This window comes from Carcharodon carcharias, chromosome 26 (genome assembly GCF_017639515.1).
Source record: "Carcharodon carcharias isolate sCarCar2 chromosome 26, sCarCar2.pri, whole genome shotgun sequence".
Taxonomy (NCBI): Eukaryota; Metazoa; Chordata; class Chondrichthyes; order Lamniformes; family Lamnidae; genus Carcharodon; species Carcharodon carcharias.
The window spans coordinates 22462722-22484841 of NC_054492.1; the positions used below are offsets into that span (position 1 = coordinate 22462722).

At 49.3% G+C, this 22120-nt stretch overlaps 1 protein-coding gene across 4 annotated transcripts in view; it reads right to left on the reverse strand.

Annotated features, from left to right (window-relative positions):
• Window positions 1-15506, reverse strand: part of homer2 (homer scaffold protein 2) — a 50240-nt gene extending 34734 nt beyond the window's left edge. The window contains exons 1-2 of one of the 4 annotated variants that reach the window (XM_041175328.1): window positions 15163-15506; window positions 6903-7059 (exon numbers count right to left, since the gene is read on the reverse strand). In XM_041175328.1, the coding sequence (XP_041031262.1) occupies window positions 6903-7059; window positions 15163-15167 (162 nt within the window). In that variant the 5' untranslated portion in view covers window positions 15168-15506. Of the gene's footprint in view, window positions 1-3569; window positions 3753-6902; window positions 7060-15162 lie in introns of those variants that run through there. The other 3 variants (XM_041175329.1, XM_041175326.1, XM_041175330.1) reach the window with 3 other exon arrangements.
• Between the last annotated feature and the right edge of the window lie 6614 nt (window positions 15507-22120).

A 22120-nucleotide genomic window follows, 5' to 3' on the forward strand; every position in this document is an offset into this window, starting at 1 on the left:
AGTGGGGTGGGCACGGTCGGTGGGTGTGCATGGTTGGTGGGGTGGGCACGGTCGGTGGGTGGGCACGGTCGGTGGAGTGGGCACAGTCAGTAGGGTGGGCACGGTTGGTGGGGTGGGCACGGTCGGTGGAGTGGGCACAGTCAGTGGGGTGGGAACGGTCGGTGGGTGTGCACGGTTGGTGGGGTGGGCACGGTCGGTGGGTTGGGCACAGTCGATGGGTGGGAACAGTCAATGGGTGTGCACGGTCAGTAGGGTGGGCACAGTCGATGGATGGGAATGGTCGGTGGGTGTGCATGGTCAATAGGGTGGGCACAGTCGATGGGTGGGAACGGTCGGTGGGTGTGCACGGTCAATGGGGTGGGCACAGTCGGTGAGGTGGCACGGTTGGTGCAGTGGGCACAGTCAGTGGTGGGCACGGTCAGTGGGGTGGGCACAGTCGATGGGGTGGGCACAGTCGATGGGGTGGGCACAGTCGGTGTGGGCACAGTCAGTGAGGTGGGCACGGTCGATGGGGTGGGCACAGTCGGTGTGGGCACAGTCAGTGAGGTGGGCACGGTCGGTGAGGTGGGCACGTTCAGTAGGGTGGGCACGTTCAGTAGGGTGGGCACGGTCGGTGGGTGTGCATGGTCAGTGGGGTGGGCACGGTCGGTGAGGTGGGCATGGTCAATGGGGTGGGCACGGTCGATGGGGTGGGCACAGTCGATGGGGTGAGGTGGGCATGGTCGGTGAGGTGGGCACGATTGGGATGGGCACAGTCAATGTGGGCACAGTCAGTGAGGTGGGCACGATCAGTAGGGTGAGCACGGTCGGTGAGGTGGGCATGGTCAGTGAGGTGCGCATGGTCAGTGAGGTGGGCATGGTCAATGGGGTGGGCACGGTCGGTGGGGTGGGCACGGTCGATGGGGTGGGCAAGATCAGTAGGGTGGGCACGGTCGGTGAGATGGGCACAGTCAGTAGGGTGGACAGTCAGTAGGGTGGGCACAATCAGTAGGGTGGGCACGATCAGTAGAGTGGGCAGTCAGTAGGGTGGACACGGTCACTGGGGTGGGCACGATCAGTAGGGTGGGCACAGTCAGTAGGGTGGGCATGGTCACTGGAGTGGGCACGATCAGTGGGTTGCGCATGGTCAGTGGGGTGGGCATGGTCAGTAGGGTGGGCACAGTCACTGGGGTGGGCACAGTCACTGGGGTGGGCATGGTCGGTGAGGTGGGCAAGGTCGGTGGTGGGCACAGTCAGTGGGGTGGAAACGGTCGTTGAGTGTGCATGGTCAATGGGGTGGGCACAGTCTGTGGGTGTGCACGGTCAGTGGGCTGGGCACGGTCGGTGGGTGTGCACGGTTGGTGGGGTGGGCACAGTCGAAGGGTTGGGCACGGTCGGTGGTGGGCACAGTCGGTGGTTGGGCACAGTCGATGGGTGGGCACAGTCGGGTGGGAACAGTCAATGGGTGTGTATGGTCAATGGGGTGGGCACAGTCGATGGGTGGGAACAGTCGGTGGGTGTGCATGGTCAATAGGGTGGGCACAGTCGATGGATGGGAATGGTCGGTGGGTGTGCATGGTCAATAGGGTGGGCACAGTCGATGGGTGGGAACGGTCGGTGGGTGTGCACGGTCAATGGGGTGGGCACGGTCGGTGAGGTGGCACGGTTGGTGCGGTGGGCACAGTCAGTGGTGGGCACGGTCAGTGAGGTGGGCACAGTCGATGGGGTGGGCACAGTCGTTGGGGTGGGCACAGTCGATGGGGTGGGCACAGTCGGTGTGGGCACAGTCAGTGAGGTGGGCACGGTCGATGGGGTGGGCACAGTCGATGGGGTGGGCACAGTCGGTGTGGGCACAGTCAGTGAGGTGGGCACGATTGGGATGGGCACAGTCGGTGTGGGCACAGTCAGTGAGGTGGGCACGGTCGGTGAGGTGGGCACGGTCAGTGGGGTGGGCACGATCAGTAGGGTGGGCACGGTCGGTGGGTGTGCATGGTCAGTAGGGTGGGCACGGTCGGTGAGGTGGGCATGGTCAATGGGGTGGGCACGGTCGGTGGGTGGGAACGGTCGGTGGGTGTGCATGGTCAATGGGGTGGGCACAGTCGATGGGTGGGAACTGTCAGTGGGTGTGCACGGTCAGTAGGGTAGGCACAGTCGATGGGTGGGAACAGTCGGTGGGTGTGCATGGTCAGTAGGGTAGGCACAGTCGATGGGTGGGAATGGTCGGTGGGTGTGCACGGTCAATGGGGTGGGCACAGTCGATGGGTGGGAACGGTCGGTGGCTGTGCACGGTCAATGGGGTGGGCACGGTCGGTGAGGTGGCATGGTTGGTGCGGTGGGCACAGTCAGTGGTGGGCACGGTCAGTGGGGTGGGCACAGTCGATGGGGTGGGCACAATCAGTGGGTGGGCATGGTCAGTGGGGTGGACACGGTCGATGGGGTGGGCACAGTCGATGGGGTGAGGTGGGCATGGTCGGTGAGGTGGGCACGATTGGGATGGGCACAGTCAGTGTGGGCACAGTCAGTGAGGTGGGCACAGTCAGTGAGGTGGGCATGGTCAATGGGGTGGGCACGGTCGGTGGGGTGGGCACGGTCAGTGGGGTGGGCAAGATCAGTAGGGTGGGCACGGTCGGTGAGATGGGCACAGTCAGTAGGGTGGACAGTCAGTAGGGTGGGCACAATCAGTAGGGTGGGCACAATCAGTAGGGTGGGCAGTCAGTAGGGTGGACACGGTCACTGGGGTGGGCACGATCAGTAGGGTGGGCACAGTCAGTATGGTAGGCAGTCAGTAGGGTGGACACGGTCACTGGGGTGGGCACGATCAGTGGGGTGGGCATGGTCAGTAGGGTGGGCATGGTCAGTAGGGTGGGCATGGCCACTGGGGTGGTCACGATCAGTGAGGTGGGCACGGTCGGTGAGGTGGGCACGGTCAGGGTGGGCACGGTCAGGGTGGGCACGGTCAGTAGGGTGGACACGATCAGTAGGGTGGGCACGGCCACTGGGGTGGGCATGGCCACTGGGGTGGGCACGATCAGTGGGGTGGACACGGTCAGTAGGGTGGACATGGTCAGTGGGCTCCGGAGCAGTCAGGAAACGGGCTGCTCTCCGCGATCGGCGCCCGGCCGTGAAGCGTGTGCTGAAATGCTCAGCGCTGCCAGGATGGGGGCAGGAAGAGGACGAGGGCGATGATGTCAATGTGGGCAGGGGGCCAGCGCTGACAGAAAGCCCCATGAAGGCCGAAAGCCTCCTCAGGGAGCTGAGGATTCAAAACCCAGGAAATAACGTCTTTAAAATCAGGGGAAAAAATGTCCAAAGCTTCACAATCAAGCGCCGGAACATATAAATGATAAAAATACTGTCCGCAGTTTCCATTTTTATTTTATTTAATGGCGGAAACCTCATCCCGGCTTTGGACGAGGTTTGCTGAAGATTGTAAAGGCCACTTGGCCGATTCACCCGTCTGCCAACCGGAACATTGGACGGTCCATGAAACATAACAGGCAATTGCCCCATGAATGGGCTGAATTGCCCTCTTCATTGTGGGTGGGCGTGTGCAAAGGTCGGAAGCGCGCCTGCCGAGCGGAATATCGCACCAGCGCGGGATGGCGAGGGATCGTCTGCCTGATGACATCTCGCGCGATGTCACGGACGGTCCGAGCTGGTCCAGTCCGCTCCGGTCAAGTTCGCTCCGGTCCGAGCCGGTCCAGTCCGGTCCGGTGCAGTCCGGGCCAGTCGGCCGCGGGCCAGCCTGATCCACGTAACATTCAGCCCCAGATCTGGGAACGGATAAAGGATTAAACAAAAATAATTTAAAAAATAAAAACCCGTGATTCATTAATCAGGTCCGGTCGGGGGTGGGATGGGGAGGTGGGGGGGTGGGGGCTGGTGCAGAGCGAACGTGACATGTTGGATAAAAGCAAAATACTGCGGATGCTGGAAATCTGAAACCAGACCAAAAAATTACCTGGAAAATCTCAGCAGGTCTGACAGCATCTGCGGAGAGGGAGACAGTTAAAGTTTCCAGTCTGTGCGACTCTGCCTCAGTTCTGGTGAAGGCTCATAAGGACTCAAAACTTTAACTGTCTCCCTCTCCGCAGATGCTGTCAGACCTGCTGAGATTTTTCCAGGTTATTTTTGTTTCTGTAACATGACATATTACCGTGACAAACTGCGCATTCAAGGAGAGCACAGCCACAGAATTACACTGACAGAATGTGGCATCTCAAGCCGGATCACTCAAGCAGGGGGGGGGGTCAGAAAGGCTCATTTGGTGTTTGACACCCAAGAGAACTTAATGATCATTTTCTTATCCTAATGGCCTGGTACACACAACCCAAAACTGACAAAACCAGTACCCCTCGCCCTCACTCCCTCCTCCCTCACTTCCTCCTCCCTCACTCCCAACCCCTCCACCGGGGGCAGAAGCTTCCCAGATATTGGGAGGGAGCCTCACAGTGAGCAGGATAACCCCAATCCAAGGTATTCCTGCACAGATGCATCCTGTGATTCCCCTATTTAAACCACACACCGTTCACCAGGATTCCGCAGTTTAAAATCTTTTTTAGCTTGAAGATATTGCACGCCTGTGTTTGGATGTTGGCATCTAATGTGATGTAGCCATGGCAACCCAGCAAGAATCAAATTATTTCCATGCACCCAGCTTTGGCTGAGTTTCAGTGCAGGAAAGATCCAAACTCACCGCCTAGTGATGGGGGCAGGACCTGAGGGTTGTTCAGGGCCGGTCAAAACCAGGTCTACCGGCTGTACACAAACTGCCTGATTATTAAACTGAAGCAAAAACGCCCGAGTCTCAGGATCACTATTCACTCACACAGCGTACTCGCTCTCAACCCTCTGGCTCACCCTCATCCATGCCCTGTCCATTGCCCTCACCCTCACCCTCCCAGGCCCTGTGCCCCCTTATCTCCACTTCCTGCATCCCCCCCAATTTCTATTGGCCGCTGCTGTTCTGGACATCAAGGCAGGAATTTTCCAAACTTTGAGGGACGGGGAGTTCCTGCCCGTTGCAGTGGAGCCAGGGTCATGGAGCAGAGGCCAGGGACTGGGAACAGGATCCAGGATCTGGAATCACCAACTAACAGTTTGCTTTCCTGTGAAATCAATTAAGAAATGGGAGGGAAACCGCCAGAAACTAGAGTTAGAATAGATTCAACATCATCTTCTCAAAGGCAATAAGGAACAGGGAGAAATTCTGATCTGGCAGTGACACTTTCATCCCCTGAACAGACAGGAACAATGTAAGGGTGATGTGTTTGATAGGACTGAGGGTTATGGGTCGGTGAGGTCAGGGGGTCCCCAGGTTATGGGTCGGTGGGGTCAGGGGGTTGGGCTTATGGGTTGTGGGGATCAGGGTGGGAGCAGAAACCAAGAGGGAGCTGAAGGGACTTCAGTGTCACTATGCAACCACATCAACAATTTCATGCTCTAATTTTAGCACCAGAGTGGTTCTATCTCCACAATGATCCCGGAGTTTGACAGGTTTAATCCCACTCCACCAGTGATGTCACAGTGTGTGTTTGACTAACTTCTTTGTTGCTGTGTTACACTCACACCCTCTGTTCCCAGAAACTCTTTAAAGAGCTGCACCAGTTTTTTCTGAAGCTCTCAGTCAGTTTCTGAGAGTTATCTGATGGTGCAAATGGAATCAGAGCTTCACAAGTTCCAAAGCAGACAGAATGAAATCGAGCAACATCCATAGGGTTCATCACATAGCAACATCACTGGGCTAATGGCTGTGATTATAGTCTAACCTCTCCTGATGGGATGGTGCAGTCAGGATATTAGTCCCCAGCACATGCCCCCCACCCCTTCCTTCATTGTCTGTTTAAGAATGTGTGAACGTGTTACTTTTGGCTGGACTGGGGAGACAGTGATGTAGTGATAATGTCACTGGACTAGTTATCGAGAAGCCCAGGCTAATGCTCTGGGGTCAGGGTTTAAAAAACTCATCACAGCAAAAGGTGAAATTTAAATTTAATTAAACAGTGAAACTGGGATTTTCCACCGTCTACAAGGCACATGTCAGGAGTGTGATGGAATACTCCCCACTTGCCTGGATGAGTGCAGCTCTCACAGCACTCAAGAAGCTTGACACCATCCAGGACAAAGCAGCCCACTTGACTGGCACCACATCCACAAATATTTACTCCTTCACCAACGATGCAGTGTGTGTACCATCTACAAGATGCACTGCAGGAATTCACCAAAGCTCCTTTGACAGCACCTTCCAAACCCACAACCACTACCACCTGGAAGAACAAGGGCAGCAGATAAATGGGAACACCTCCACTTGGAAGTTCCCCTCCAAGTCACTCACCATCCTGACTTGGAAATATATTGCCGTTCCTTCACTGTCACTGGGTCAAAGTCCTGGAACTCCCTTCCTAACAGCACTGTGGATGTACCTATGCCACATGGGCTGCAGCGGTTCAAGAAGGCAGCTCACCACCACCTTCTCAAGGGCAACTAGGGATGGCCAATAAATGCTGACCCAGCCATAGACACCCACATCTTGTGAAAAGAAAATTTAAAAATCTCCAACTCTGTGGTTGCAACTCGCAGCTATTCCATTCTCCCTCAGCTTCTTCCAACCCCAATTCCATTTGTATCTCACACCCCACATCCCATTGATTCGGACAGTCCGGCTGGTGTCTGGAGATCACAGACCCCAAACCGCTGCTGACAGGCATGCATTTGCCCAGCAGCTCCCATTCTATAGCCCCTCAGCATGGTCAATATAATCCCCTCACCACAGGCAGTGCCAAGCCCCTCACCACAGACAGTGCCAAGCCCCTCATCACAGACAGTGCCAAGCCCCTCACCACAGGCAGTGCCAGCCCCCATACCACAGGCAGTGCCAAGCCCCTCACCACAGACAGTGCCAGCCCCCGTACCACAGTCCTCACCTTGGCTCCATCCACACTGATGATGCGATAACTGTTCCTCGTCCCATCATAGAAATAGGAAATGCTGAGAGCTTGTTTTCCAGCCGGGACCCAGTTCTTCTTGGTGGCTGGGTCAATCTGGAAGACATGTGCCCGGCTGGTGAAGATTGGCTGCTCTCTGGAATGAAGGAGAGGGAGAGAAGCAGCCATTGAGTTAACGTTAGTCAAGATGCTGCAGAATCTGAGTGATTATTGAGCATACTTCACATAATCAGCCTTTGCCCTGGGGATTCTGGTCAGTTTATTCCAAGGTTCAGACTAGAAGTGCTTTCCAACTCAGCATTTAGCTGCAACCTTACACTCTGCACCATGTAAACTGAGACACGACCTCAGAGTGAGCTCTGGCCCCATAAGTGCTCTCATTGCCCATCACACCACAGCAACTTGACACCATTAACCCAGAGGCCTCTGAAAGTGGTCTGGAGTTGGATAGAGTCAAATAGGACCTCCACTGGACATTATGTGACTCATCACTTTCACACAAACACAACGCTCGCTGCTTCCAACTACTGTGCATCCAATAATCCGAAACAGATAAGTGAATAATTCAGATAACAAGTCAGATTATTTTCAATTCTGTACTCAATTAAATATTAATACAGAAGGAAACAGAGAGAGAGCCAGAGAGCAAGAGAGTGAGGGAGAGAGAGACAGGGAGAGAGAGAGACAGAAACAGAGAGAGACTGAGAGCGAGACAGAGACAGAGACAGAGAGAGAGACAGACAGCGAGAATAGAGAGAGAGAGACAGAGAGAGAGAGAAACAGAGAGAGACTGAGAGCAAGACAGAGACAGAGAGAGAGACAGACAGAGAACAGAGGGAGAATGATAGAGAGAGATGGAGGAAGAGAGAGAGAGAAAGAGGGAGAACAAGGCAGGGAGAGAGACAGAGAGACAGGTGGGGGGAGAAAGAGACAGGGAGCAAGAGAGAGACGGGTGGAGGGAGAGAGAGACAGGGAGAGAGAGACAGGTGGGGAAGAGAGTGAGACAGGGAGAGAGAGATGGGTGGGGGGACAGAGAGAGGGATTGATGCTCTATATATGAATGCACTGGGAGATGCAATGGGTTCCAATGAGTAGCTGCTTCTTGCAAAATTGTTCCTCACTGAGAGGGTCTCAGGGAATCTTCTCTGTAATTAAAAAGTGCTTGCCTGGGTTTCCAATCCTACCCCCAGAAACTAAGAGGATCAAACAGAAAGCGAAAGAACCACCAGTTTGGAGGGCGATGAGGCATCTTTAAATGAGCTGCTCTGAGCAAGTTCAGAATTACACCTGACACCAGTCCCCTGGCCTGAGAGGGCTGAAATCTTTCACAACATCACAAACAGGAATTCCAATATTAACGGCTGCATTGAGAATCAGAAAATAATTTTGGGAACACTCCCCAGAGAAATAGAACAGGGCAGCAGGCAGGGAATTGGAGGAAGAGGGAGTGTAGGACCACCAAGTGAGGAGTGCAGAAACATGGTGGGTACAGGGACCTGGGGGACAATGAGCACAGAGGTGGGGTACAAGGTGGCAGGAGACAGGGGCTGAAGTACATTCCTGCTAGCACAGTCTGAATCAGCACCTGAAACCCATGCTGGGACCTCAGTCAGGTGTGAAGACAATGTTGTTCATGGTATCCATTGGGTCGACAGCCTTTTGGGAGGAATAGAATTTGGGCATCTCTGACATCAGTTAAAGCAGTCAGCAACTCTTAAAGGGGTACTGCAGTTTTGACAAGGCAGAAACATTGCAAGTAAAGATATCTCCAGAGGTCCCGTGATGTGCATTGGAGGGAACAGGTAGCCTTCTGTTGTCACTGGGAAGAGGTAATAGATGAAGTCAATAACAGGAGCTTAGCTGCTAGGGGCAGTGATTGAAGAAGTTCAACGCTCTCACCAGAGCCGTTTCTGGTTGCTCCTGTCTTGTGCCCAATGAAGACTTGGTTTGGGATCTGGTCCAAACTCTCAGATCAAGGAGCAGCTTTTTACTCCATTGTTCTATTAAACTCATGAGTTTCTAGGACTGAAAGCAGAGTTTGCTAATCTCAGGGCAAAACCTAACTGTGTATAACTCTGTGTATAAACTGTGCATAACTCTGTGTATAACTTTGTGTATAACCCCTGTGTATAACCTCTGAATATAACTCTGTGTATAATCTCTATGCATAACTCTGTGTATAATCTCTGTGTATAACTTTGTGTACAACTGGACCACAGTATTTGCACCCCACCCCCCATTGAATTGCTGGACAATTGGCCTCAGTTGCTCCAAGGGGTGCCCTGTGGTCTGGTTAAGGTTCTCTTTCTGGTTAAAGTTCTGTTTCCTCCTACAGTGAATGGTTGGTCCATACTCACCAGGTTCACACATGAAGAATGGGAATAGGTAGGGTCCTGTAAGGTGACAATTGGTGTGAAACTTTGACAGGTCGGGGGTGCTGGACAAATCCAGAACAAGTAAAATCCTCAGCATGCCAGGAAGGCCAGAAGATTTATAAACCCAGCAGACAATGGCTCCTTGCCTTCATTATCAATACTCCCTATTTATATTAAATTGTATTTTAGCCCAGAGAGAAACTGGTTTCTGCAGCAGTTACTGATTGAACCAGGAAACATACACTTCAAACATTTCCAGCAATCCCCAGAGCTACTGATTCCAACATGTTGCCCTTTCACACTTACTGTCACTGCAAGTACAAACTTTCTAGCCTCTTCAGCAACTGGGGGAAGAATTGGAAATATATCGCCGTTCCTTCACTGTCGCTGGGTCAAAAGCCTGGAACTCCCTCCCTAACAGCACTGTGGGTGTACCTACAGCACATGGACTGCAGTGATCCAAGAAGGCAGCTCACCACCACCTTCTCAAGGACATGGGATGGGCATTAAATGCTGGCCCAGCCAACGATGCCCACACCCAGTGAAAGAATATTTAAAAAGTGCTCACTTCAGCCTGACCCTGTTTGATTGACAGTGCTGGCTTCTCATCACTTTGGTAGATTGTTAACAAATTGGTTTTAACTGATCCTTGGCAATGAGCCAATTCCAGACACTGGTCAACCATATGATGCTCAAGAACTGAAAATTATTTTACAAAAAACTCAAGTACTTTAACATCTCAATTCTATGGTGGGCTCAGCAGAAAGGGGTTACAGTGGGGTTAGGGACCAGGGGCAGTGCCAGGGATACAGGGCAAAGTGTCAGGGGTACAAGGGTAGTATTAGAGTCACAATGGGGTGCCGGAGTACAGGGACAGTTCTTCTCAGGGCCACTGACACTGTTAACACTGGGGTGTGAATGAATGAGGAGATGGACAGAAACGTATGTAGCCCAGACTGAGAGCTTTGGGTCTCACATATTCACCATGTTCCCTAATTGAACTGAGCCACTTCAGTATTTCAAAAAATCTGTTCAAAAGCTGAAGTCTCACCAGGTGAATGTCTAAGCAAGCTTCCATTTGATGGAATTGCTTTGTGGTAGATCTGGTCCCTAGGTCTCACTCCCTTACCCCCTCCAGGTTCTCTCACGTTCTTTGGCCTATCAGGTTGCCTGCTCCAAGATGGGCTCTGAAGGATGAAGATGCGTTTAATTAATTAATGCTCCTTTGGGTTACTTGAGCTGCACTCAGTGTGGATACTAAAGTGTGAGAGGTCACACTGACTGTTTCTCTGCAGGGTCTGAGTTTGTGAATGGACCACATTTTGAGACTGGGAGGATTTGCTGAAGCAGTTCTGTTTGTTCACTGAATAGTTTCAAGGTCAGATTAGATGTAGAATGATTTGAGTTGGCACTATGTGGAGAGGCTAGGCTGGACAGTATGTCCGAGGACCAAACACGTCTGTCATTTATTGCCCAACAAGTGTCACTGGTGATGAGAACTGGCAGTGCAGTTTGAAATGTTTTCTATAAATAAAACTGACTTTCTCCTGATCTGTCCTGGGATGTTTAAATCTGATCTGTTTAAATGTGAACAAGGACAACCAACAAGTTCAAAGGACTGACCCATTGCAGCACAATGGAGATGAAAGTGTTGATATTCAGGCTGATAGAGGCAGTGTGTGTTTATGAGAGAGGGAAAGACACAGAGGGAGAGAGAGAGAGGGTGAGCGAGAGGGAGGAAGGGAGAGAAAAAGAGAGGGGAGGGAGAGAAAGGGAAGGAATGTTTGTGAGAGACAGACACAGATAGACAGTGTGAGTGTGAGTATGAGAGGAAGTGGGAGGGAGAGAGATGGTGGGAGAGGGAGAGACAGTGTGTGCCTGAGAGAGACACATACAGACAGAGGGAGAGAGAGAGAGGGGGAGAGAGAGTTTGTGTGAGACATACAGAGAGAGAAAGAGGGAGGGTGAGAGGGAAAGAAAGAGTGTGTGTGAGACAGACAGACAGGGGGAGAGAGTGTGTGGCTCTGGGTGTGGGTGAGGAGGTGGATGGGGATGTTCCAGGGCTAAAAGTATTTCCATTCTGGGTCGGGAATTAACAGCAACATTTGTGATGAAAAGGCTGTGGAGAATTGGCTGTCTGGGCCCTCTGGGAGTGCAAGGATGCAGTTTCGGATTAGAGGGAGACTGAATTAGAATCCACTCGCTTCAAACTCCTTGCGACATGAGACCAAACCCGAACGAGAATAAAAATGTTTTCCACGTAACAATCACTTACATCGAATTATTTTCCCGGATTTTCAACAATGATTATTTACATTTCGCATTCTTTTCGTTATAAACTTATTCAGAAAGTCGCAAAAAATGTGCTGCCCTGTGGATCTGTTAACATTTTGGACGATCAGTGTGAACGTCCAGAAACAGCAGAGCGTTGGAGAGAACTGGGTCCCTTCCGCACTCACGGAGAGACTGTGGCCCGGGGGCATCATGTGGATGAGAAACAGAAACCCCCACAATAAACCCTTGAACCTAAACACGGATACACATTTGCTTCAGATCGGCAGGGGTCTGAAGCAGTTGCCATACTTAGCGCGCTGGCTAGATGTACTTTCGTCAAATTCTTTCATGCAGGTAAATGATTTCGGTTAAAGAAATTTTACACCAGTCTTTTCACCGTTAGATTAAAAATAGCGAAGAGAGAGATGCCCCTCCAATCGCGAGTTAATAACGGAACCTCGGTAAGTCCAGGTGCTTGGTGTCATTAACTCAATTAACTCAGTGTCACAAAAACAAGAATAGCTGGAAAAACTCAGCAGGTCTGGCAGCATCTGCGGAGAGGGTCACAGTTAACGTTTCGAGTCCGTATGACTCTTCAACAGAACTAAGGAAAAATAGAAGAGAGGTGAAATATAAACTGTATTAATATAAATTAATATTACCTGTGTTCCTATCCGCAGATGCTGTCAGACCTGCTGAGTTTTTCCAGCTATTTTTGTTTTTGTTTTGGATTTCCAGCATCCGCAGTTTTTTGCTTTTATTTTTTTCCCCCTCAGTGTCACTAAGCCACTACTTCAAATATTCCCAGGGACAGTGAGTGGTTTAATAACCTCTCCAACAGTCCTAGTCAGGGCAGCAACATGAACGTCCAGATTCTGCATTAAGAAGTGTATATTCTGGGGCTGCGGTATTGCTGTGGTTAATTGATTCGGCCTTTTTTCACTGGATTGTGCAGTTTAAAATGCTTTGATAATTTCATCCAATAGAAAAGTATCTTTGAAGATTGGAAATGTTAACATTTGATGGGGGTAGGAAAGGAAAGGTCAGATCTCCAGGCTCCTCAGAAATCAAACCCTTCGCAGAACTCTGATCAACTTTGGAATTGTTTAAATATCTGAAGAGTGAGTGAGTTCCAGTAATAAGCAGAGGACGGACTGGATTATTGTTATGCTGGCTGTTATATAATAGCGCTGGATTCATATTTACACCCACCGGAAGCTGCCGGTAATATGGAAACTGGGTACTTTCCTCAATAGCATCAACACAAATCGATTCAATAAATGCTTGATTTTTTTTCCCAAAGGGACACTAACAGCCCTTTAAAAATCAATTTAGAATTGTATTATGTTTCATGAATAAATGATAAATTGTATAGTCAATCTAATCAGGAATAGCCTGCTACCCAGCAATCAATGCCCATTGACGGGAGTTAAAGGGTTAACTCTTCCAATTGCCTTCACAAAGTCCCTGGGCTCAGCCAAGGCAAGCGTCGGAAAGAGAAGGGAGAGGTTAGAGCGCCTCACAGCCTGGGGGGATAATGAACAAATATATTAATCCAACAACTAGACTCATGCCCACTTACAGCAGCAACAGATCACCCACTCGTCACTCACCCTGATCCACTCTCACTTAAACCTGCGTCGAAAATGAGTGAGAAATGTTTTTTTAAAAAAAAAACAAAACTCTGACCCAGGAAAGAGGGGGAGGATCTGAAAATGCTGGAAAAACTCAGCGGGTCTGACAGCTTCCGTGGAGAGAGCAAAAGAGGGTTAACGTTTTCGGTCTGCATGAGCCCGGCTGTGAGGGGGACTCATAACGGACTCGAAACGTTAACTGTGTCCCTCTCCACAGATGCTGTCAGACCTGCTGAGTTTTTCCAGCATTTTCTATTATTGTTTCAGATTTCCAGCGTCCGCAGTATTTTGCTTTTATCTGAAGAGTGGGAGGATTCTGTTTTTGTGATGAAATGAATAATGAGGAATTCGTTTGAAATCTATTAGTCACTATTTTGTGACCTTCCAGATAAGAATTTAAATTTCATCGTGTTTAATATGAACTGATAGCTCCCTCAGAACAAAGGACAGAAATTATACACACTCCTACTGCTTAATATTCTTATTATTTTAAATTAAAGGAGGGGATAGAGAGAATCCAGGAGCAGGTGCGGGATGTCGTCATTCCGGGTGCCTGAACGGTTTAGGATTGGGTTTGCCTCACTCCTAGTGATGGAGAGATGAATCCGGAGAGACAGTCCGAGAAATTCAGACTCACATATGGGGACAGTTTGCCGATGGAACTCGCGCTGGGATCCAGGTTTCAAATTGACCATTACAGGATGAGGTGCAAGCACAGGTTGATGTCATTTATTTATGTCCTGCAAAACCATTTTAAAATCAAATTCAGTGAGATGAGAAAAGCCGCCCCTTCACCGAGGGACCGAGACCTGGAATTCCCCACTTTCATGGTTCGGGCCCTGAAGTTAACTGAACCAGAAATAATCATCAAAAATAAACTAGAGACACATTCTGGTCAGGGCAGCGAATAAAGTAGCTTTGTGAATTTTGCAAACTTTTTTGCTCTGTCTCAGTCTGAAAATTCTCAATGTGCCTGATAGAATCTTCAGAGGAACTGTACAACCTTAAAAAGCAGGATAGGAGAGAATTCTAAAAAGACTGGACTCTGACTGTGGGACAGAGCGAGGAACTGAAACATCATTGCAAAATGGAAAACAAACAAGAGACCAATAGGTTGTCAAATGGAAGTGTAAAATAAAATATTAGAGAGAAAACATACATTTATATAATGCCTTTCACAGCCTCCGAACATCCCGAAGCATATTATAGGGAACACAGCAACCCACTAGCGCACTGGAAGCGCCCACAGGCAGCAAAGTGACAGTTACCAGGTAATCTATTTTAAAAGTTGTTTGAAGGATAAATATTTCTGGAACACCAGGGGTAACTCCACTGTTCTTCTTCAAAATAGAGCTACCGAATATATCACGTCCATCACAGAGAGCACAATAACACATTTTCCAAAAGGCAGTGCGGCGCTCCCTCAGTACTGACCCTCTGACAGTGCAGCACTCCCTCAGTACTGACCCTCCGACAATGCAGCACTCCTTCAGTACTGACCCTCCGACAGTACTGACCCTCCGACAGTGCAGCTCTCCCTCAGTACTGACCCTCCGACAGTGCAGCGCTCTCTCAGTACTGACCCTCCAACAGTGCAGCGCTCACTCAGTACTGACCCTCCAACAGTGCAGCTCTCTCTCAGTAATGACCCTCCGACAGTGCAACGGTCTCTCAGTACTGACTCTCCGACGTGCAGCACTCCCTCAGTACTGACCCTCCGACAGTGCAGCATTCCCTCAGTACTGACCCTCGGAGTTTCTGCCTGGATTTCTTGCTCAAGCCTCTGTAGTTGGACATGTACCATTGACCCAAGGCTGACAGCTGGGATGTTACAGAGTCTGAGAGTTTCTGTATTTCAATCAGGGTGGTCAGTTTCAGTCCGGGATGGTCAGTTTCGGTCCGAGGTGGTCAGTTTCAGTCCCTAGTCTACCCGTTCCCGGTCTTTCCGGCACTCACCCCATTTCCGAACACTCCGCTCCTGGAGTTGTTCCTCTTCTTTCCCGTTTCCTTCAGCCGCTCGGCTCCATCCCGAGTCCGGGATCCGGGGCTGAGGGAGCTCTCGGCGGACAGGAAGCCTCTTCTCCGGCTGATTCCCTCCCCCGGTGGCGGACAGCTCCTGCCGGTTAATCTCACCCCATGCACCGGCCCGGCTCGGGCTGAGGGTGCGCACGGGAGCTGCCGCTTTCCCTGTGAGCGGTCCCGAGCTGCAGCCGCCGCGTCTCCCGGTCTCTCACTGAAAACCGGCAGCTGCAGAGTGACTGGAGCGGCGCCCCCGGGCGGTAGCTCAACTAACTAGTACAACCCAGCTAACTATCACTCTACCTTGCTAACTACTACAACCCACTAACTACCATTACCTCACTAACTAGTACAACCTAGCTAACTATCACTCTTCCTCGTTAACTAGTACAACCCACTAATTACTATTACCTCACTAACTAGTACAACCCAGCTAACTTTCACTCTGCCTTGCTAACTAGTACAACCCACTACCATTACCTCATCAACTAGTATCTTGCTAACTAGCACAACCCACCACCATTACCTCACCAACTGGTACAACCCAGCTAACTATCACACTACCTTGCTAACTAGCACAACCCACTAACTACCATTACCTAACTGGTACAACCCATCTAACTATCACTCCACTTTACTAATTAGTACAACCCAGCTAACTATCACTCCACTTTACTAATTAGTACAACCCAGCTAACTATCACTCCACCTCACTAACTAGTACAATCCACTACACTCCCTTGTTAACTAATACAACCCAGCTTACCCTGAAAAAAACAAAAAAACTGTGGATGCTGGAAATCCAAAACAAAAACAGAACTACCTGGAAAAACTCAGCAGGTCTGGCAGCATCAGCGAAGAAAAGAGTTGACGTTTCAAGTCCTCATGACCCTTCAACAGAACTGAGTAATATTAGGAAAGGGGTGAAATATAAGCTGTTTTAAGGTGGTGGGGTGGGGGGTTACTCTGAACCTTATTAATACATCCAAACTAACTACCACTGCACCTTATTAACAAATGACTCCCAGTTAACTTCCACATCCTAACTAAATACAGCCTAATTAACACTAACTATGCATTCCAAATAACTACCACTCCACCCTACTAACTAATATAGCCCAACTAACACACCACCCTACTAATTCAACACAGCAACTGCCACTGCACCATGCTGACTAATACAATCCAACTAACCACTAGGAACCGTACAAACTAACTTAACCCAGTCAGCTAACACTGCAACTCACCATCTAATAAACCCAGCTAATTAGATCTGCACCTTACTATCTAATACACAGCTAATACTGCATCTCAATAACCGATAAAACCCAGCCAACAATGCACCTCATTAACAACTAAAACCCAGCCAGTTAGGATTTGACCAAGTGTCTAAAAATAACTTATACAGCACCTTTCATGACCTTGGAACGTTGCAAAGTTCTTTATAGCCAATTAAGTATTTTAGAAAGGTTGAGATGCAGGAAATGTGCCAATCGGCACACAGAACACTCCCTCAAACAGCAATGACATAAATAACTAGTACCAGTACTGGGGCACCCTGGTCCACTCCTCCATCACCCTCTACACCTCAACCCTCTCCAACGGCACCTTCCCATGCAACCGCATAAGGTGCAACACCTGCCCCTTTACTTCCCCCCTCCTCACCGTCCAAGAGCCCAAACACCCCTTTCAAGTGAAGCAGCATTTCAATTTAGTCTACTGCATTCGCTGCTCCCAATGCTGTTTCCTCTACATTGGAGAGACCAAACGCAGACTGGGTGACAGCTTTGAGGAACACCTTCGGTCTGTCCGCAAGCATTACCCAGATCTTCCTGTCACTTACCATTTCAACACTCCACCCTGCTCTCATGCCCACATGTCCGTCCTTGGCCTGCTGCAATGTTCCAGTGAAGCTCAACGCAAACTGGAGGAACAGCACCTCATCTTCCGACTAGGCACTTTACAGCCTTCTGGACTTAATATTGAGTTCAACAACTTTAGATCATGAACTCTCTCCTCCATCCTCACCCCCTTTCCGATCCCCCTTTTCCAATAATTTATAATTTTTAAAATATATTTTTCTTTTCCCTCCTATTTTTAAATTTATTTCGATCTATCGTTTTATCTCCACCTTTTAGCCTATTTCGATCCCTTCCCCCCAACCCAGCCCCACTAGGGCTATCTGTCCCTTGCTCGTCCTGCTTTCTACCCTTAATGTCACCATTAGCACATCCTTTAGATAATATCACCACCATCAACACCCCTTTGTCCTTTTGTCTATGACATCTTTGGCAATCTCTTCTTTGCCTCCAACTATCACTGGCCCTCTATCCAGCTCTACCTGTCCCACCCCCCCCAACCAGTTTATATTTCACCACATTTCTCTATTTCCTTAGACCTGAAGAGTCATGCAAACTCGAAACGTTAACTGTATTCCTCTCCACAGATGCTGTCAGACCTGCTGAGTTTTTCCAGCTATTCTTGTTTTTGTTTCAGATTTCTAGCAGTATTTTGCTTTTAATGACATAAATAATCTGGCTGAGCTTTAATAGTTATGGAGGTTCAATGTTATTTAGTTGGCTGATGTGACTTAATGAAGTATAATGCTAGCTGGATGTCAGAATTGGCTCATTGGCTAGAACAGTCACCCTGCAGTCAGAAGGTTATGGTTTCCAGAGATTTAACGCATAAACTAGGCTAACAGTCCTGGCATTGAAGGGAGTGCTGCACTGTCAGAGGTGCTGCCTTTCAGATGAGACATTAAACTCTCTTGGGTGCACAAAGAAGACCCCAAGCCCCTATTTCAAAGAAGAGCTGGGGAGTATTGTCCAGTGTTCTAGAGCCAATATTGATCCCTCAGTCAACATCACTAAAACACATTATCTGGTCAGTATCACATTGCTGTTTGTGGGATCTTGCTGTGTGTAAATTGGCTGCTACATTACAACAGTGATTAACACTTTGGAGCATTGTGAAGTTATGAAAGTGCTATATAAATGCATATTTTCCTTTCTGTTTCATCTCAGTCAGCCCACATTAGAGGCAATGTGTGATGAAGAACCAGAGATTGGATTGCTAATTCAACAGTCGATTGCCATACATTTTTTTTCCAGAATTCTAAGCTGCTTTAAGAGGAAATTGGACAGGTTAGGCTTGTATCTGCTGGAGTTTAGAAGTGTAAGAGGCAACTTGATTGAAACCTTTAAGATCCTGAGGGGTCTTGACAGGGTGGTTGTGGACTGGATGTTTCCTCGTGTGGGAGAATCTAGAGCTAGGGGTGGTCACTGTTTAAAAATAAACAGAGATGAGGAGAAATTATTTCGATCAGAGGGTTGTGAGTCTTTTGGAATCCTCTTCCTTAAAAGGCAGTGGAAGCAGAGTCTTTGAATATTTTTACAGCAGGATAAACAAGGGGGTGAAAGGTTATTTGGGGGGGGGGGGGTAGGTGGGAATGTGGATTTGAGGTTACTACCAGATCAGCCATGATCTTATACAATGTTGGAGCAGGCTCGAGGGGCCGAGTGGCCTACTCCTGATCCTAATTAGTATTTTTGTATGTTCATAAGTTAGTCAGTGCCCTGAATCAGGAACAGGTTCCCCCTCAGCTCCACAGAGGCAGGCACAGTGCAAGGATGAGAACATAAAGAAACAGGAGTAGCAAATGTACGAATCATTGGTTACATACACAGCAAAATCTCCCTGATTCTCATAAACAAAAAACTCCTATCAATTGTGAATAGCTACACAGGATTAACAATCATTATCCCAGTCACTACTGTATCCCCTCCACCCCCAACCCCACGCAGGGTTAACATTATCCCAATCATTCACATATCCCCACTCCCCCCAGCACCCACACAGGGTTAACATTATCCCAGTCACTACCGCATTCCCATCCCCCACACACAGGGTTAACATTATCCCAGTCACTATCGCATTCCCTACCCCCCACACACAGGGTTAACATTATCCTAATCATTAACATATCCCGACCACCACCAACACCGCACCCCCCCCACCCACCCCCTACACCCCACCCCATACCCACATGGGGTTAACATTATCCCAGTCACTACCGCATTCCCTACCCTCTACACATAGGGTTAACATTATCCCAGTCACTACCATAACACCCTCCACCACCCCCCCACCACACACACACACTCCCCTGCTCATTAGCAACAGCTTTCCCCATTTAGATCACGCACCCACTGCCCATCCACCGAAGCATTGTCTCATTTGTTCTTCCTTTTGCACATAAAAAGCACATTGATTCAAGATTCTGTAAGGAGTAACTCAGCCTGAATTAAAACACAATCCTGTGATTTTTTTTTAGTTCCCGTATAATTAACAATAAGTACATTCCCCTTCAAAGGGATTCCCGTCACTCAGAAATTTGCATTTTCAGTCCCTAAGACAATCTCCTGCCCACTCACAAAACCATTGCTTATGATTCAAATCCCTCACAAGGATTAGCTCACACAGAAATACAGTATCTGGTGTTGGTGAAATGCAACTCTCCCCCACATTGCTGAGATCTCAGTCAGATCAGACACATAGCAGAGATAAACAGAACTGCAACAAAAAGATTCCTTTCCAATGTATTTCGTTTAAAGTTCTGGCTGTGATTAATCTCTATCCTTTCAGTTCATCTCTACATGAAACATTGAACAGAAAATTCTAGAAGGCTGAGTTAATGCATTTCCCAAGCGAGGTGGCCACATTTGCTTCGCGAGCACTGCATGATATTTCTCTTTCCAACTGTTCTGATACAAATTCCTCATCAAACTTCTTTGGGTCATTGTGAAGTGTGGAGAACCTTTCAGTCGCACACTCAGTGCTCTCCCCATGGCAAGTCAAGGCCAGGGATAGTCTGCAGGTGAAGTGGAGTTAGTTGGCTGAAGACAATTAGATCAAGGGAGAACTGCACCACCAGATTTCGTATCCGCATCATCCAACAGACTCTGTGATCACTCTGTGATCACCACCCAGCCAGGAAACCAACCTTAGCTCAATGTGGAGTGCGTCAGGAGCAGCAATAGACTTAACCTAGGCTGAGGTAGGAAGCTATTGAAATGGCTACTTGGGGCTAACTGCATGCTTACCACTAAAAGCAGCAGGATATGGAAGGAGTTAAATGGATCCTAAGACAACAGATCAAGGCTCTATCGCTCTATTACACATAATCAAGATTGTTGGAGGACAGGTCATTCAGTATAACTTAAGTATCCAGATCCAGGAAGCAGCTTTGCCTTGTTATCACTGGAATTTCTCAGGAACTGTGTGTATCACATCCACCTAACAGGATGGGGCCTGGTTTCAACATCTCATTGTAAAGGCAACACCTTCAAAGGTGCAGCACTCCCTCAGTACTGACTGTCCGACAGTGCAGCCCTTGCTCAGTACTGAACTTCTGACAGTGCAGCACTCCCTCAGTATTGACCTTCGGACAGTGCAGCGCTCCCTCAGTACTGACCATCCAACAGTGCAGCACTTGCTCAGTACTGAACTTCCGACAGTGCAGCACTCCCCCAGTATTGACCCTCGGACAGTGCAGCGCTCCCTCAGTACTGACCATCCAACAGTGCAGCACTTGCTCAGTACTGAACTTCCGACAGTGCAGCGCTCCCTCAGTACTGGCCCTCGGACAGTGCAGCGCTCCCTCAGTACTGGCCCTCGGACAGTGTGGCGCTCCCTCAGTACTGACCCTGCGACAGTGCGGTGCTCCCTCAGTACTGAGCCTCATGGAATGCAGCGTTCTCTCAGTACTGATCCTCCAACGGTGCAGCACTCCCTCAATACTGATCCTCTGACATTGCAGCACTCCCTCAATACTGACCCTGCAACAGTGCAGCACTCTATCAGTAGTGAACCTCTGACATTGTGGCACTCTCTCAGTACTGAGCCTTATGGAGTGCAGCGTTCCCACAGTACCGATCCTCCAACAGTGTAGTACTCCCTCAATACTGACCCTCTAACAGTGTGGCACTTCCTCAGTAGTGACCCTCTGACATTGCGGCACTCCCTCAATACTGAACCTGCAACAGTGCGGCACTCCCTCAATACTGAGACTCGTGGAGTGCAGTGCTTCCTCAGTACTGACCCTCTGACAGTGTGGTGCTCCATCAGTACTGACCCTCTGACAGTGTGGCACTCCCTCAGTACTGACCTTCTGACAGTGCGGCGCTCCATCAGTACTGACCCTCTGACAGTGCGGCACTCTCTCAGTAGTGACCATGCAACAGTGTGGCGTTTCCTCAGTACTGACCCTCGTGGAACGCAGCGCTTGCTCAGTGCTGACCATCTGACAGTGCAGCATTCCATCAGTAGTGATCCTCCTACAGTATTCATTGAGCCTGCTTCCACCACTCTCTGGGTAAGAGGGTTCCAAAGATTTACAATGCTCTGAGAGAAAAAATTCCTTCTCTTCTCTGTCCTAAATGGAAATCCCTTTTTTTTAAACTGTATCACCTAGCTCTAGTGTCTTCTACAAGGGGAAACATCCTTTCAGCATCCACCCTGTCAAGACCCTTCAGGATCTTGTGTTTCAATAAGATCACCTTTCATTCTTCTAAACTCCAATGGACACAGGCCCAAGCTGTCCATCATAAGATAACCACCACCCCCCACCACCCACCCACCCCCCCCCCCCCCCCCCCAACCCCCCCACCCCCCACCCCCACCCCAGCTATCAGTTAAGAGAACCTTCTCTGAACTGCTTCAAATGCATTTATATCCTTTTTTAATTAAGGAGCCTAAAACTGTATACAGTACTTCAGATGTGATCTCACTAATGCCCAGTACAATTGTAGCAAAACATCCCTACTTTTATATTCCATTCCACTTGTAATAAACAACAACATTCCTTTTGCCTTCCTAATCACTTGCTGTATCT